The sequence below is a fragment of the Tiliqua scincoides genome, chromosome 2, assembly GCF_035046505.1.
Source record: "Tiliqua scincoides isolate rTilSci1 chromosome 2, rTilSci1.hap2, whole genome shotgun sequence".
NCBI classification, from domain to species: domain Eukaryota; kingdom Metazoa; phylum Chordata; class Lepidosauria; order Squamata; family Scincidae; genus Tiliqua; species Tiliqua scincoides.
The window spans coordinates 248,790,904-248,805,966 of NC_089822.1; the positions used below are offsets into that span (position 1 = coordinate 248,790,904).

The 15,063-nt window shown below is 48.3% G+C and overlaps 1 protein-coding gene across 1 annotated transcript; it reads right to left on the reverse strand.

Moving 5' to 3' along the window:
• Window positions 1-5,890: 5,890 nt before the first annotated feature.
• Window positions 5,891-13,353, reverse strand: LOC136638988 (1-acyl-sn-glycerol-3-phosphate acyltransferase alpha-like). The gene is made up of 6 exons (XM_066613013.1): window positions 13,169-13,353; window positions 11,681-11,814; window positions 10,440-10,609; window positions 8,355-8,450; window positions 7,872-7,944; window positions 5,891-6,060 (listed from the first exon to the last, which is right to left on the reverse strand). The coding sequence occupies exons 1-6, from the start codon at window positions 13,351-13,353 to the stop codon at window positions 5,891-5,893; spliced, it is 828 nt and encodes a 275-aa protein (XP_066469110.1).
• Between the last annotated feature and the right edge of the window lie 1,710 nt (window positions 13,354-15,063).

Sequence of the window (15,063 nt, forward strand, 5' to 3'; positions counted from 1 at the left end):
ACACCATCGGTTTTTTGACAATTGACAAGACATACCATGCTGCTGGCAGAGGGCTCACGTCTACCTGGGACCGTATTAAAAAATGACCCTTCCCAAACTCCATGGCACACTTGTGGGCCATCCATGGCACACCAATGTGCCGTGGCACAGTGGTTGAAAATCACTGGTATAAATCATGAAATACTAGTCTATGTACTAAACTCCTGCTCTTGGTTTGAACCCTGTTTCATCCCAGATATTAATAAGTTTTGGAAGAGATGGGCAGCCCAATCCTAACCCCTCCCAACCCATCATGCACTTTGTGTTATTGGGGGGGGGGGAGAAGCTAGACAACCAGAAGAGATAATACCTCTTTCACCTAATGCCCTATAAGCTGCCTAGCCACCAGTGGGTTTCCTCACACTAGTTTGAGCAGTCTCAAGGGGCATGTCGGACCAGGAAAAGGGTGATAGGAACTTAGCATGTGCTGCTGTTGCCAAGATCCATTCCCTTCTGCCCCTGGTTTGGCCTACTCCATGTCCCAATCCTCCCTGAACCACCCCTGCCATCACCTTGCCTACTCCAGCGCAGGCAGGGTAAGCCACCTGTGAATAGGGCCTCCAACCATTTATGCTGGTGATCCAGCAGCATACAACATCAGCCGGGGATCTATGGCAGCAGATCATGAGATCCACTTCTGTAGGCCCTCATTAGGGTTGGGCCAGAAGACTGCAATCTTACACACACTTTCCTGGGAGTTGGTCCCATTGAACTCAGTGAGACACACTCCTGCATAGACACGCATAGGATCGGACTGTCAACATTCTAAAATTGAGATTTCTTTTTGTTTATTTCAAATTTCACCATTTGCAAATGCTATTTGGGAGTTTGAGGAACATTGTACAGCTTTCTTCTTCGGAGTATATGTGGGGGGGGCAATATTCACAGTTCAGTAAGGGGAGTAAACCCCACATTTTTGGTAACAGAATCTGAACTGCAGCTAAATTCAGTATGTGCGAATAGCAATGGGGTGAAGGCGAGATTAAAACATAAATTTAGCAACTGCTGAATGGCACAGTCTGAAACATTAATGTTTACACTGAGTTTCGGCAGGCCACAATGTCAGTTCTAAAAAATTTGGCATCTACTGAAACAGCCTTTCTGTCCCTACTCCTACCTGCCATGTGTTTGGCTCTAGTGATCAAAATTAGATCAGAACTTCTGGAATCCTTGCTATGAGCCTCTGATCTTTCCTAGGCCACTTCAGATGGGCTGGCCCTGTTCCTGAAGGTACCAACCCTAGAGTACATTCAGATGTACATCGGTTCACCAGCAAGAGCTTACTGTGAAAACGTGCTCATCGTAGTAGTGACACCTGACACCTTTTCCTTTCCTTCAAGCTGAGGGCAGAAACTGTTTTTCCAGTTGGAGCAGAAGCCAGAAGGACTTGGGGCTGATCAGCTACTCCTTGTTTCAGCCAAACAGGTTCTCTCTCTTCAGCACTGCACACAACCATGATTAGCTGACCTTTGTGTCAGTCATGAAGCCACCTTCCCCCTCATCTTCTCAGAGCAGCTTTCAATGTTTGTTTGATTGTTTAAATAGAGAAACAGAGCCATACAGACACCTGGTACAGGTTGCATCAGCAGTAGCTTGCCAGGGGTCTGAGGGGGTGGGGGATGCGGGATGCCTTTCACCCAAGTCTGCTGCCCCCACCTCACTCCAAGCTGCACTGATCTGCCTCCGGCTCACTAGAGAGAACAGGAGATCATCCCCCTCCTTCCTGTCTCCTCGCATGCTGCAATGAAACCTGGAAATGCAGGACTTCTGGTGTCATTTCCAAAGACAGAGTTTGTGCTATACCCTAAATGATACTGGAAGTTGCAGGCTTCTCGGTTTCACAGCACCACATGAGGAGCATAGTGTTGTTTTGGTTGTTTTGGGGGGTTTTGTAGCGCGGTTTGGGGGGTTTTGGGGAGTTTTGTAGCGCAGTTTGGGGGGTTTTGTAGCGCAGTAGACCTGGATACCAAGATCCAGGTCTACAGAGCTTGCGTCCTGAGTACACTTCTGTACTGCAGCGAGTCATGGACTCTTCACTCACAACAGGAGAGGAAACGGAGCGCTTTCCACATGCGCTGCCTCCAACACATCCTCGGCATCACCTGGCAGGACAAAGTTCCAAACAACACAGTCCTGGAACGTGCTGGAATCCCTAGCATGTATTCACTGCTGAAACAGAGACGCCTGCGTTGGCTTGGTCATGTGGTGAGAATGGATGATGGCCGGATTCCAAAGGATCTCCTCTATGGAGAACTCGTGCAAGGAAAGCGCCCTACAGGTAGACCACAGCTGCGATACAAGGACATCTGCAAGAGGGATCTGAAGGCCTTAGGGATGGACCTCAACAAGTGGGAAACCCTGGCCTCTGAGCGGCCCGCTTGGAGGCAGGCTGTGCAGCATGGTCTTTCCCAGTTTGAAGAGACACTGCCAACAGTCTGAAGCTAAGAGGCAAAGAAGGAAAGCCCATAGCCAGGGAGACAGACCAGGGACAGACTGCACTTGCTCCCGGTGTGGAAGGGATTGTCACTCCCGAATTGGCCTTTTCAGCCACACTAGACGCTGTGCCAGAACCACCTTTCAGAGCGCGATACCATAGTCTTTCGAGACTGAAGGTTGCCAATACATAATACATGTAGCGCAGTGGTGGCAGATCCAAGAGGGCATCAGGCAGAATTCCAGGTCGCACCACCCCTGCTGAGAAAAACTCCTTCTTAAAGTAAAAAATTCAAGAAACAAACATGTAAGGAGATAGCCTCATCTCTTAAGGAGACAGGCAAGGCTGCAATCTCTTCCTAGAGGCAGTCCCTCCACGTCACACTTCTGCATGGACATAGATAAGGTTGGGCTGCAAACATTTGGAGTCTTTACCAGGCATGACTCTCTTTTCTTTCTTTTTTAAAATTTCTGTCTCTAGCCACCCAAAACATGCTTTGGGAAATGGACGACAAGGAACTATAACAGCAGGCAAAAGAAAGAACATACAGAAGGAAGACCACATCAGACAGAAAAAGGGAAAACAGAGGAAATAGGAAAGTGGAGATTCTAGTGGAGATTCAAATATCAGATTAGGAATAGGAAAACCCAGGTTCAGCTAGTTGATCTTGACTCTCTCTCTCTCTCTCTCTCTCTCTCTCTCTCTCTCTCTGTATGTATGTATGTATGTAGGTAGGTAGGTAGGTAGGTAGGTAGGTATGTATCAGAAGGTCCTATACTTCTACCTAAGTCTAGGGGAGGGCACCAGGATGAGATCTCTTGTTATCTGGTGTGCTCCCTGGGGCATTTGGTGGGCCGCTGTGAGATACAGGAAGCTGGACTAGATGGGCCTATGGCCTGATCCAGTGGGGCTGTTCTTATGGACTGTACAATTAACAGAGAAGTACATGCTTGTAAACTCTCAGCAAAGTATTTTTCTCTGAAACCTTTTTACTGCCTCTGCTCCTGTTTTATTATGGGGGGCATTCAGAAAATGAGTCTTCCACTATATGCCTTAGACCCCTTTTTCAACACTCTCTTTCATTCAATTCCGCTCTTCCTTTTCTAGCCTAGCGAGAGGAAGGAACAAAGCCTGGCTCATTACCAAGTAAGGGGGACAGCATTTGGCATCTCAGGTGCCCAAAGGTCTTGGTCCGGACCTGCATTCAGCAGCAGAGAAATAAAAAAGATTATGTTGTTCTCAACTGGATCCCTGTCCTCTCTACAGCACAGTCCGCCTGGCTGATCTATTGAAGCAGGCCACAGAGTTACTTAACAACATGCATACATGAAGAGACATGAGGCAGGAATAATAAAATTGCCCTGCTGGATCAGTCAGCAACCTGGTGCCAGATCTCAATGGGATCATGAGCCCATTCATACCTTCTAGAACCTGGAAGATAGAACAGAAAGAAAGGAATTCATTTGCACAATTCCAAGGGGAACAGCTCTCCCATAAAAGTAAGTAGTCTATGACTTGCTGCCCAAACGAACCTCTAGTCTACTCTAAAGGACCAGGGGGAGTGATTGAACCTGGAAGGGATTGATAAGGCCAGCAAAGAGGGGGAACCAGTTGGAGTGAATGGAAAGGAAACCAGATTAGGTGGGTCAACCCGAGTCATGTTTACCTGGGTCCAATAAGGATGAGATCCCTATTGAAAAGTTAAGGGCGCAAGCCTCGGGTCCAGCCTTCCGGGTGGGCATGTGAGACATCTGCCTTGCCTTCCAATCAGCTTGTGAATTCTTCCAAATAGGATCTCAGTGGAGCAAGCCAAGCCATCCCTGTTGCTTCAGTGGGGTTGGTTGCCCAGGCAACAGATGCTCACCTCACAATGCTGCCTGGCCAGAGATGGCTCGTATAGCAAAAGGCTGCAGAAGGCTATGTGCTGGCAACATCCGCATGCCTTCCTGCAGCGAGCCAACAGCGACAACAAATGCATTCATTCTGCATCTAAGCAAGAGAGAGGCTCCTCATTTCACATGTAACAAGAGGCACAAACAAATTGATTCCAGCTGGACTCAAAGGCTCAAGCACCCTGCTAAGGAACGCGGAAGCCAATATTTTTAATGTTGATTTTCCTATTATGAAATATAAGCCTTTTGAATTTTCCATTTAGACTGCAATTATACCTTGTTTTCCCACCAGAATTTTTGTAAACAAAGTGCAGCAAGCTTCCTAGTTAGATTCCCCTAGCAGCAGAACAAACAATGTCATTGGAATCAAATGAAAAACACCCACACTCGTTTGCATAGCACATGAAAGTAGTTGAATCTCAGGTTCCTACTTGCTGAACTTGAGAAAGCTGAGGATGCAGAGCTGGAAAGAGACAGAAATATCAAGCAGTGAGCTTTATGGCATCACTGGGGGGGTGCTAGGGATACAGGCCGCACCATGTGACACACACGGGGGGGTGACACCACGACACACCAAAATTTTTTAACTCTTGGTATTTTCAAATAACACCATCATGTTATATATCAACCAATGCGCAATTTCTTGTAGAATGCAAAGAAACAAACCATGTTGAAATAGGTCAAGTCTATCAAACGTTATAGCCGATAAACCAGTGGGGGTGGACATCATCATGCTCACGGCCTGGAGCATTGCCCTGCCCACTGCATGGGAGAAGGTCTATCAAAGGGGTCACATGCTCGTACCAGGTGATGCAAACTCTGCACCAGGTGATGCAAACTCTAGTGGCACCACTGCGTGAACTTTCTATGGATCTGTAACTCTTTACGGCCAGAGATGTATAACCTTTCTGAGACAATCGAGCTCAGGAACAGATGCTATTCTGGTCTTCAGCAGAAGGCTGACTGTGCAGAGTATTGATTGGCTGGCCCTTGTAACAATCGCAAAGCCACCTCCTGCCCCTTCTTCCAAATCAGCTGTGCAGAGGGTTTGGGCCAGTAATCAGGAAGCCACTCTCCTCTTATGAAGGCCTGGAGCAATGTTAAAAACAAAGGCACGTTGGTGTTTTTGTATTTCCCCCTGAAGTGTCTAATAAATTTCAACTGGATTAAAAAAAATCTGGGTGCCTGATTTTAAACAAAAACTCCAAGTCTATCCAAACCAGGCAGCAGGAGCAAACATTTGGAGCCAGGTATGTCTGTCATTACAGGACCTCACCCTGCAATAGAAAACCTACGCTGGCTTTTGAAGGGAGTCTGCACATGCCCACAATTTCACTATGCCTTCAAATCATCAGGAGGTATGATGATTCTTCTCTCACAGATGGCTCTCTTGGTCCAGCAGCTGCATAGGTGAAACCATTGAGGGTGGTGTGGTTGGCCAAACAGAACCCAATGGGGTGTGGATTCAGGCTTAGGGGTATCTTAGAAAGAGCTGGTTTCCACGATCCTGGCGGCTTCACAAATATCATTCCTTTGCTGATTCAGGCTCATTTCCCAGCTTGCTCTCAACTTCTCCAGAGATCTCGTCAAAATTGAAGCGCATCATCTTCTGCACATGCTCTGTGAGTTCTAGGACATCAGCTGGGCCCAGCCCCTCAGTGTTCACTGGTGGGAGGACTCTGATTGTCACTTTCCCTGGAGGAGAACACAAAAATAAAGGAACTACTGTACAGAAGCCATGCCAATAAGTCATTCACTACGCTGGATAGCCAAGGGATGCAGAACACAGCTAAAACTAGATTAAATTGTCCACTAATTTGCATGAAATTAGGAAGAATCTGGCTCTTCCCTGGGTTCCTTCACTATGTCCTAGAGACACTATAGCTGGAAGTGTTTTAAAACTGTGTTATTTATTTTATTCAGAAATAAGCCCATTGTGTTCAGCAAGATTTAAGATGTAATCCTATATTACTCACAGAAGACAAACATCTCTAACTATACCACTGGAGGCAGTGCACTTTAGCTGTGGTCGCGAAGGGACCAGCATCAATTCCTATGTCCCTGTGATGATTTCCTAAATTAAATTGCCCCTTTTGTTAACCTTGGAAGGGAAAACCTTTGGGCACAATTTGATTTCCCCCTCCACAACTAATAGGCATTGGGGAGGGGGCTGGTTTGGATCAGGGCAACAGCACAGGGGATAAGTTCAGGCCTCTGCCCTCATGCTACAGTTCCAATCCCCCCAACTGCTTTTTGAAACAAAAGAGATTGGGAATCCCAAATCACATCTAATTTGGCCCTAGGACTCTCTGCAAGGAACCAAACACAGCTATCAGGACCAAGATGAACCAGGGTGTCGCCATCCTGCCAAAGCTGGAACAAAATGGACTTTGTGTTTGTTTTTTTAAGTGTTGGAGACAATAAACACCTATTCCTCTGTATTTTGCAGAAGTAGGGTAGCATCTTGCCACATGTAGGGTGTTTGGGGGGAGGCAGTGCCAAAAATGCATCACCCAAATCACAGGGAGAGGTGAAGAAAGCTCTGTAAATGTTGCCAAGCTCCTTGTAAGCCTACAGAAGCTCAGGTGATGGGAGGAGGGAAAGTGATGGCTAAGAAAGAGAAGCTTGTCACTTCTTTAGGGATGGTGGAAAATTCCAATCCAGAGACACTCTCCCCAGCAAGGCCAGAGAGACAAGGTTGGAGGAGCCAATGAAAGACTTTGGCTGCAATCCTATCTACCCTTTCCTGGGAGTAAGCCCCATTCAACACAGTAGGACTTACTTTCGAGTCGAAGTGCGTAGGATTGTGCCCTTCTACAGCAAAGCGCATGTCCCAAGTGTTGCAAAGGCAAGGTGCTGGAAGAATCTGGCAGAGATCCCAAAACAGCTGGCTCTCTTCTGCCCTCCCAGATTGCAACCCAACAGTTTGTGCAACAACTGGCTGGCCTTGGTGAGTATGTGAGAGTGTCTGTGTGAGTCTGCATTGGCTCGATCATGCTGTGAGAATGGATGAAGGCCGGATCCCAGAGGATCTCCTCTATGGAGAACTCGTGCAAGGAAAGCACCCTACAGGTAGACCACAGCTGCGATACAAGGACATCTGCAAGAGGGATCTGAAGGCCTTAGGAGTGGACCTCAACAAGTGGGAAACCCTGGCCTCTGAGTGGCCCGCTTGGAGGCAGGCTGTGCAGCATGGCCTTTCCCAGTTTGAAGAGACGCTTGGCCAACAGTCTGAGGCTAAGAGGCAAAGAAGGAAGGCCCATAGCCAGGGAGACAGACCAGGGACAGACTGCACTTGCTCCCAGTGTGGAAGGGATTGTCACTCCCGAATCGGCCTTTTCAGCCACACTAGACGCTGTTCCAGAACCACCATTCAGAGCGCAATACCATAGTCTTTCGAGACTGAAGGTTGCCAACAGATCAACAGATCTATGTGAGTGAGCCTAGCTTGCTTAATGAAACCTTATTTTAAAATCCTATATTACAAAATCTTCCCCCATCATTACCTGATGTGAACCTTTTGGTCTTCTCCTTCAAGAAGTGCTGGTAGGAGGACATCACCACAGGAATGACTGGCACCTGTGTAGACGCAAGAACCATCACATCAAATGGGAGAGCACACCGGCCATAATGTGTGCATGTGTATAAGCTGAACTGTGTGGGGGTAAGCTGAGCAGCAGGGCTGGCCGATGACCTGATGCCTGAAGAGGCATGCCAAATGCTGCCCCCTAGCCCAGTGATGTGCCAGCCTCTACTTCTCCCACTCTCCAATGTTCTAGCTCAGCACTCTCCTCCACACTTCCTCTTTCTCTCTGTTCCCCTCTTCCTTTTCCAATCCAGGGAGTGGAAAGAGGAGTAGGAGGAATGGAGGCATGTAGGCGGACAGAGATGGGGTTCCCTCATCAACCTACTGCCTGAGGCAACTGCTTCAGGTGCCCCCTTGGAAGTTGCTTCCGCATAGCAGAAATGGAAGACTGGAATGAGGTTACCTGGGCTTTTACGGCGAGATGGAAGACTCCATCTTTGAAGGGTAGCATGGCAGAAGGGGAGTTTCTAGGACCTTCAAGGAACACCCACATTCGCAGCTGGAAGGGAAAGGAAAGAGAACATTGTATTTGAACATTGCCCTCCTCCCCAAATGAGTACACAGTGAAACCCTATTTTCTAGCCCCTTCCTGAATACTGAGAGGCATATACCATTATCTCCCTGTTAACTTTCACCAGTTCTAATTATAAAGAGAGTCTGAACTGGCCCTTAAAGAGATCTCAAGTTGCCAAATTTCACTGGCTATGACCCCTGCAAGAACAAAAAGCTTTTGGGATACTTCTAGAAGCACTCCTGGGTTTACCTCTGTCAGGTCTCCATGGGCTGAAGTTCTAGATAATCTTCTAGATTATCTAGACAAGTTTCTGGAGGAAAAATCCATTATGGGGTACAAGCCATGATGTGTATGCGCAACCTCCTGATTTTAGAAATGGGTTATGTCAGAATGCCAGATGCAAGGGAGGGCACCAGGATGAGGTTTCTTGCTATCTGGTGTGCTCCCTGGGGCATTTGGTGGGCCGCTGTGAGATACAGGAAGCTGGACTAGATGGGCCTATGGCCTGATCCAGTGGGGCTGTTCTTATGTTCTTATGTTAATCTGTCAGTGGCAGTATTTTGCTTCTGGGCTATCAGCATTTAATACTAAGAAACCCTATCTTTTTGTTTTGAAGCTCCCTGATGGTGGGTCAGACTGTGGGCTCACGTAGCCCACTGTTGTCCACTCTATCTGGCTCTCTTTAGCAGGGATCTCTAAACCTTTCGGTTGAAGGGCCCCATCAAACATCTGGCACAGTGTCAAGGGCCGGAAAAAAAGTTAAATATAAACTATAAAAAGTTAAAAATAAAATACTTATTTTATTTTTCATTTTTCACATTTTTATACTGCCCTTCCTCCAAAGAGCTCAGGGCGGTGCACACAGCTGCTCCCCTCCTTTCTGTCCTCACAACAACCCTGTGAGGTAGGTGAGGCTGAGAGAAAGTGACTAGCCTGGGCTCAAATGTCCAGGATTTCTCCAAACACTAACGCAGCCCAAAGCACACACTTAAACGGACCCCCATTCCCCCACCCCACAAGCACAACTCCAGTTGGGTTTGGTCAACTGGACCAGAGGCTCTCAGAGGATCAGAGGCTGGCCGCGGGCCGGATAGAGGCTCACTGCGGGCCGCATCTGGCCCCGAGGCCGGGGTTTGGAGACCTCTGCTCTATAGTCTCAGGTAAGGCTCTTTCCCACCCCCTACCTGGGGGTACCAAGGAAGCACCTTCCCCTTGCAAAGCAGCTGCTGTACCATGGAGCGCCAAATCTACATTAGACAAGGCCAGCAGCTGAATGGAGGTAGAGGAAACCTCAGCTGGGCAGCAGGTGGTTTTGTGGCAAGTACATGCAGGTCTGGCTCAAGCTGAAGCAGCAACCCAATTTTCCTTCTCTCCCCTTTTTGCGCTGGATTTGCATGCACACACCAGCACACATGCACCCCGACTGCTTCTTCAAAACAAGCCAGGGAGAATGCTTCACCCAGCCAATTTGGAAGAAGAGGCTGGGCAGGCAAGGAGGCAGTGGTGATGGCAGAATAAGCCAGAGCACTAAGAACAGCCCCACTGGATCGGGCCATAGGCCCATCTAGTCCAGCTTCCTGTATTTCACAGCGGCCCACCAAATGCGCCAGGGAGCACACCAGACAACAAGAGAGCACACCAGACAACACTATCCCCCCTGTACTTCCTCCTCCTCTTCCACTCCCAGCATGATCCGCCCAGTCAGTGTTGAAGAAGGTGCCAGGCGGGGAAGGAGGAGATGGCAGAAGTGGCAGAATCATGTGCTTAATAGGATTGTGACATCCCCCGGCTTTCTCCTCCAGCCCAGCACTGCAGATGTTTGCTCAGAGTGGCAGTGCTGGACGAAGAGGTGAGTCAACCTTACTCTGATCTTCTTCTTGCTCACTCTTAGCAAGTTTCTCAGCTTGAAGTAGCTGTTTCCCCTTGCCTCCTCGGTAGGCCGGCGCCAAGTACATGCTGCCCTCCCTCACTCACATTTTCGTGGACCATGGTATCTGCTGCTACAGATATGATGCTGTCTACTGCCTTCTTGCAGTCCACGAGCAGGAAACCACTCAGCCAGCAGGCTATGCCAATGGTGAACAGGTAGAAGAGCTCCTTCTTAGCAATGAGAGTGCATCGCTCTGGCAAGATCTGAAACATCCCTGGGAAGAGAGGGACAGAGTGAAACAGGATGCGTGGAAGAGAAAAGAGTCATGGGCCAGAGTGTCTCCAAAGCTCTAGCCCAGCAATTTTCAACCTTTTCATCCCATGGCAACTGACAAGGCACTAAAATTGTCAAGGCACACCATCAAGTTTTTGACCGTAGACAAGGCACATCATTCTGCCAGTAGAGGGGCTCACATCCCCCATTGACCCTTCTAATAAATGACCTTCCCCCAAATTCCTGTGGACCACTCATGGCACACCAGTGTGCCATGGCACAGTGGTTGAAAATGGCTGCTCTAGTCCATCACTCTATTCTTCTCCACTTTTCCAATCCAGCCTCCTCTTCCTTTTCCAGTCCAAGTGGACAAAGCACAGGTTGGCACATCTCCAGGTTGGGAGGCAGTGTTTGGTATATTGCCTCAAGTACTAGTAAGTCTTGGGTCACCTCCAAATACAAAGCGAACTATTCACCTATCTAAAAACATGTAAAGCTTAGATCTTATGATAATACTCCTGTAATGCCAGGACAGGAGCCCATAGCTCAGTGATAGAGTATCTGTAGAGAGTCCGAGTTTCAATCTTTCGCTTCTTCACCCAAAAAAAGATATTCAGTATAAGGACTGGGAAGGGCCATTGTCCTGCAGAAACTAAATGGAGATGACCTGGAGCTCAGCAAAAGAGCATGCAGAAGGTCTTAGCATCAATCTAGGCATCTCCAGGTAAGGCTAGGAATACCCCTGGAGTGATACTGCCAATCTGGGTAGACAATATGCTAGATGGTCTGACTGTAAGGCAGTTTCTGTGCTCACAGTATTGCTCAGGAATATTCCAACACACCATCTCTGACCATAACCAGCCATTCGCACCAGGAATGATGCCCTGTAAGCAAATTTCTGTAGTACAGCTGTTTTCTGTTCGTAGCTTATTGCCGTTTAGACTGCAAAAGTTATTCTTCAGGGCTGGCAGACACAGATGGACCCACACCTATTCCATAGCAAGATGCCCTTCTGGGCCCTTCCAATGCTACAAATGAAAAAGATCGTAGCTTGCTCAGGCAGCCAACGTACCAAGGAAGTCTACGTTGCCCTGATGATTGGCGACCACGACATACGGTCCTTTCAGGTTCAAGTTTGTCGCTCCTTGCACTCTGATCTGAATGCCAAGAATGTATTTCACAGGCAGCATGACAAGGCGAAGGACTCTAAAAACAAGAGAGCAAGAACAGGTGCTTTTTGCAAAGGCAACAAAGTTGAGGACCAGAAGAAAGAATTTTACGAGCAGCGCTGGCACCCATTATTGCCTGCTCATGTGAGTGAGGTGCTGCATATATATTCACAGTATCTGCCAGCTGGTACAGAATTCTGGGAATCTCAGTACTCTCTCTCTCTCTCTCTCTCTCTCTCTCTCTCTCTCTCTCTCTCTCTGTGTGTGTGTGTGTGTGTGTGTGTATGTTTCTAGATAGATTTGCAAGCAGTGCATGAAATGGGCTTCTTCGTTCAGGCAGGGCCAGGCCAAGGCAGCCCATCCATGACGTTGACTGAAGTGGGGGATGCCCACCTCCATCCATCCACCCACTCACCTCCACTCCTCCTCTTCCCACATCATCTTGGGATGGAAAGAAGGGGGCGGAGCTAAAGTAGAAGTGTGGAGGAGAAAAGAGTCACGGGCTAGCGTGTCAGAGATGCTCTAGCCCACTACTCCCCTCTTCTCCACAATACAGGGAATGGGAAGAGCAAAGGCTGGTGCATCACCAGATAAGGCAAGGGGAGCAGAATTTGGCACACCACCTCAGGCACCAAGAGGTCTTTGGCTGACCCTGAGGGTGGGACCTCCGTGTGCACGGAAACTTTGAGGAGAGCTCCATTCACTTCTGTTCCCGTTCCCCATAAGTGCTACTATATTGCAACCTTTGCAGTGGAGGATATTGTTTTTACATTGTTGAAGTATGATTAAAATGAACCACATTGAGACCACAGGGGCAATACAGGAACATACCAGTTTTACAAAACACACAAAAATGTCTCTTTTTCTCTCCTTCAGCTGTATCTCTGCTTCCGTCTTCCCCAAATTTCCCCCTTGTGAAATTTGCTCCAAGGAAACGCCTTTGTGGTGAAGACTTTTTTATACAGGTATTTATATATACCGCCTTTCTTGGTCTTTATTCAAGACTTTATTCAAGGTGGTTTACATAGGCAGGCTATTTAAATCCCCGTAGGGATTTTTACAATTGAAAGAAGGTTCTATCTTCCAAGAACCACAACATTCAGATGTTTCTTTCTGATCTGGCTTCACATTCTGGCCTCCATCCTCCCACGCTCAGAGCAGATGGAAATAGCTCGGCTTCAGCTTGTCAGCTGCTTCAAGGTCGCACGGTGCCGTTGGCCTCGAACTGGCGACCTGTGGATGTTATCTTCAGGCAAAGGGAGGCTCTACCTCTAGACCAGACCTCCTGCCTCCTGACTTGAAGAGGGACTGTGTCCCTCTCTCCTCTGTTCTGTACAGCCCCTAGCACGGAATCACACAAAGAAAACACACAACAGTCATTTTCTGCTTACCTCATATTTGCCACATCCCTGCCTCGGAGAGCCACCACAGGAAGCACAGCAAGGGACATGCCCAACATCCACCCATTGAGAAAACAAACCTTAAAGTAATATCTGAAGGTAGCGCTGTGATAATAGAGGAGAAACCCTGCGACGAAGAAGAGGATGAGGTTGGTTAGGCCTAGAGACAGAGCCATGGCCTTTCCTGGGGAGGGGGCAAGCCGCACAGCGTGGGCCCACACACAGCTTGCCTCTGTGTTGTGTCACTGCTTGGAGGTTGCAAACATCCAAGCAGCACAGCAGGGTGCGTGGGATGAGAGAAGAGCAACATGTTCAAGCAAGCATAACCTGGCAAGGGTGAAAAATCCTCCTTGGCTTTAATGACCGTGTTAGGTGTGGAGTGCCAGATATTTACATAAAGGTGGGCAGTCTCAGAATGTAGCTTTGTTGTTTTGATGTGCCTCTTCTACTGCAGCTACACCTCTAGTGGTTGCCACAGCCTCTTCACCACTCAGGAGAAGGCTGAAGCCAAGACCTCCACTCAAGCCTTCAGATCAGCAAGGAAGATTCTCATATGACCCTGAGACATTATACCTCTGCCTCTGGGAGGCGGCAAGAGGGAGTGGATCTGGCAGCAATTGGCGCATCCCAGATCTTATCCCCTCTGTTCAGAAGCTCTCCACCCCTTCCTTCTCATTGGATTTGTGCCAGCCTATGCATGTTTAGTTACAATTAAAGTTTGCATAGGATGGTAGCCAAGCAGCGTAATCCTCACTTGCGCTGGAACATGCAAGCCGGGGAGAGGGGCCTGTACTGTATCCAGTGCAAGTTTGGGGCAGGCTGAGGCTCAGCCCAAGGCAAGGGGAAAAAATATCCCTTATCCCTTGGGAAGAGCCACAGCGGCCCCAGTGGGTCTACTCAGATCTACACTACCTGATGAGGTAGCGCAGATCCGAGCAGAATGGAGCAGCTCTGTGCCACCAGGAACAGAGGCTAGGATCCGGCATAACTGCCGGGTCCTGGCCCTGCCTCCTACTCCCTGCCCGCCCTCCCCTGCCCCAAAACGCCTCCTCCCCACCTTCCACCCATGCCCCCGACTTCCACACCGGCCAAGCTTGGCTGGCACAGACCTACCTTCTGCTGCCATGGAGGCTGAATTTGGCTTCTGTGGGCCAGCGCACCTCCGTGCTCCGGCACGGCTTACTTCCACGGAGGCACAAACATGCTTTACAGCACGTTTCTGACCCTCCTGGGCCGGTGCAAGGGTCTTGTGCTGGCCCAGGATGCAGTTACAATTGCGCCCTGAGTGTAACAAGCTACATACTGTCTCTCAGGTAGCCCTTGGGGAAGATAATGATTGAGATACTGTATTAGCATATGCCTCTAGGCAAATTTTTTAGTTTGCCTCCTGCCCAGCCTAGCTTCTTTTCTGCTAAGGTTCTTCTAAAAAACGTTCCAAAGACAGCAGCATCTGAGCAGTACAGCTGATGATATCACTACTCCTAAAGGTAGGAGAAGTCCCAGAGTTCCGCTCGTCTACGATTACCATAACAGTAACAAAATAAAAGATTAGTTCAGATCAAAGGTCCACCAAGGCCAGCATACTGACCAACCACCCTTGTTTTGGTTAGCAGAGCATATGAGCTTGTGTGTGAGTGCTATTCATTCATGAAAAAAGATACAAAAATTCTGCACTTAGCTTGGGACACTGCAGATATTTCATACCAGGGAGGGCTGTTCATCACATTTAAGGATTTGGCCTTTAAAATGACTGTGACGCTTCTCAATTCACAGACTATGGCACCTCTCAAAGATACCTTAACATCTTAGCTTTTTAAAAGTGTGTTGCTAGTCCTCATGGATTCCAGCATGATAAATAGAAATTGTTTTTTAAAAAATTGCAGTGT

Bases quoted from the DNA above. Each gene is read 5' to 3' on its own strand.
- LOC136638988 (XM_066613013.1), bottom strand. From the start codon at position 13,353: ATGGCTCTGTCTCTAGGCCTAACCAACCTCATCCTCTTCTTCGTCGCA. The intron at 8,451-10,439 runs GTGAGTGAGGGA...TTTCCCTTCCAG, and splicing joins ATACCATGGTCCACGAAAAT to CTGCGAATGTGGGTGTTCCT. The intron at 7,945-8,354 runs GTAACCTCATTC...GCGTCTACACAG, and splicing joins ATCTCGCCGTAAAAGCCCAG to GTGCCAGTCATTCCTGTGGT.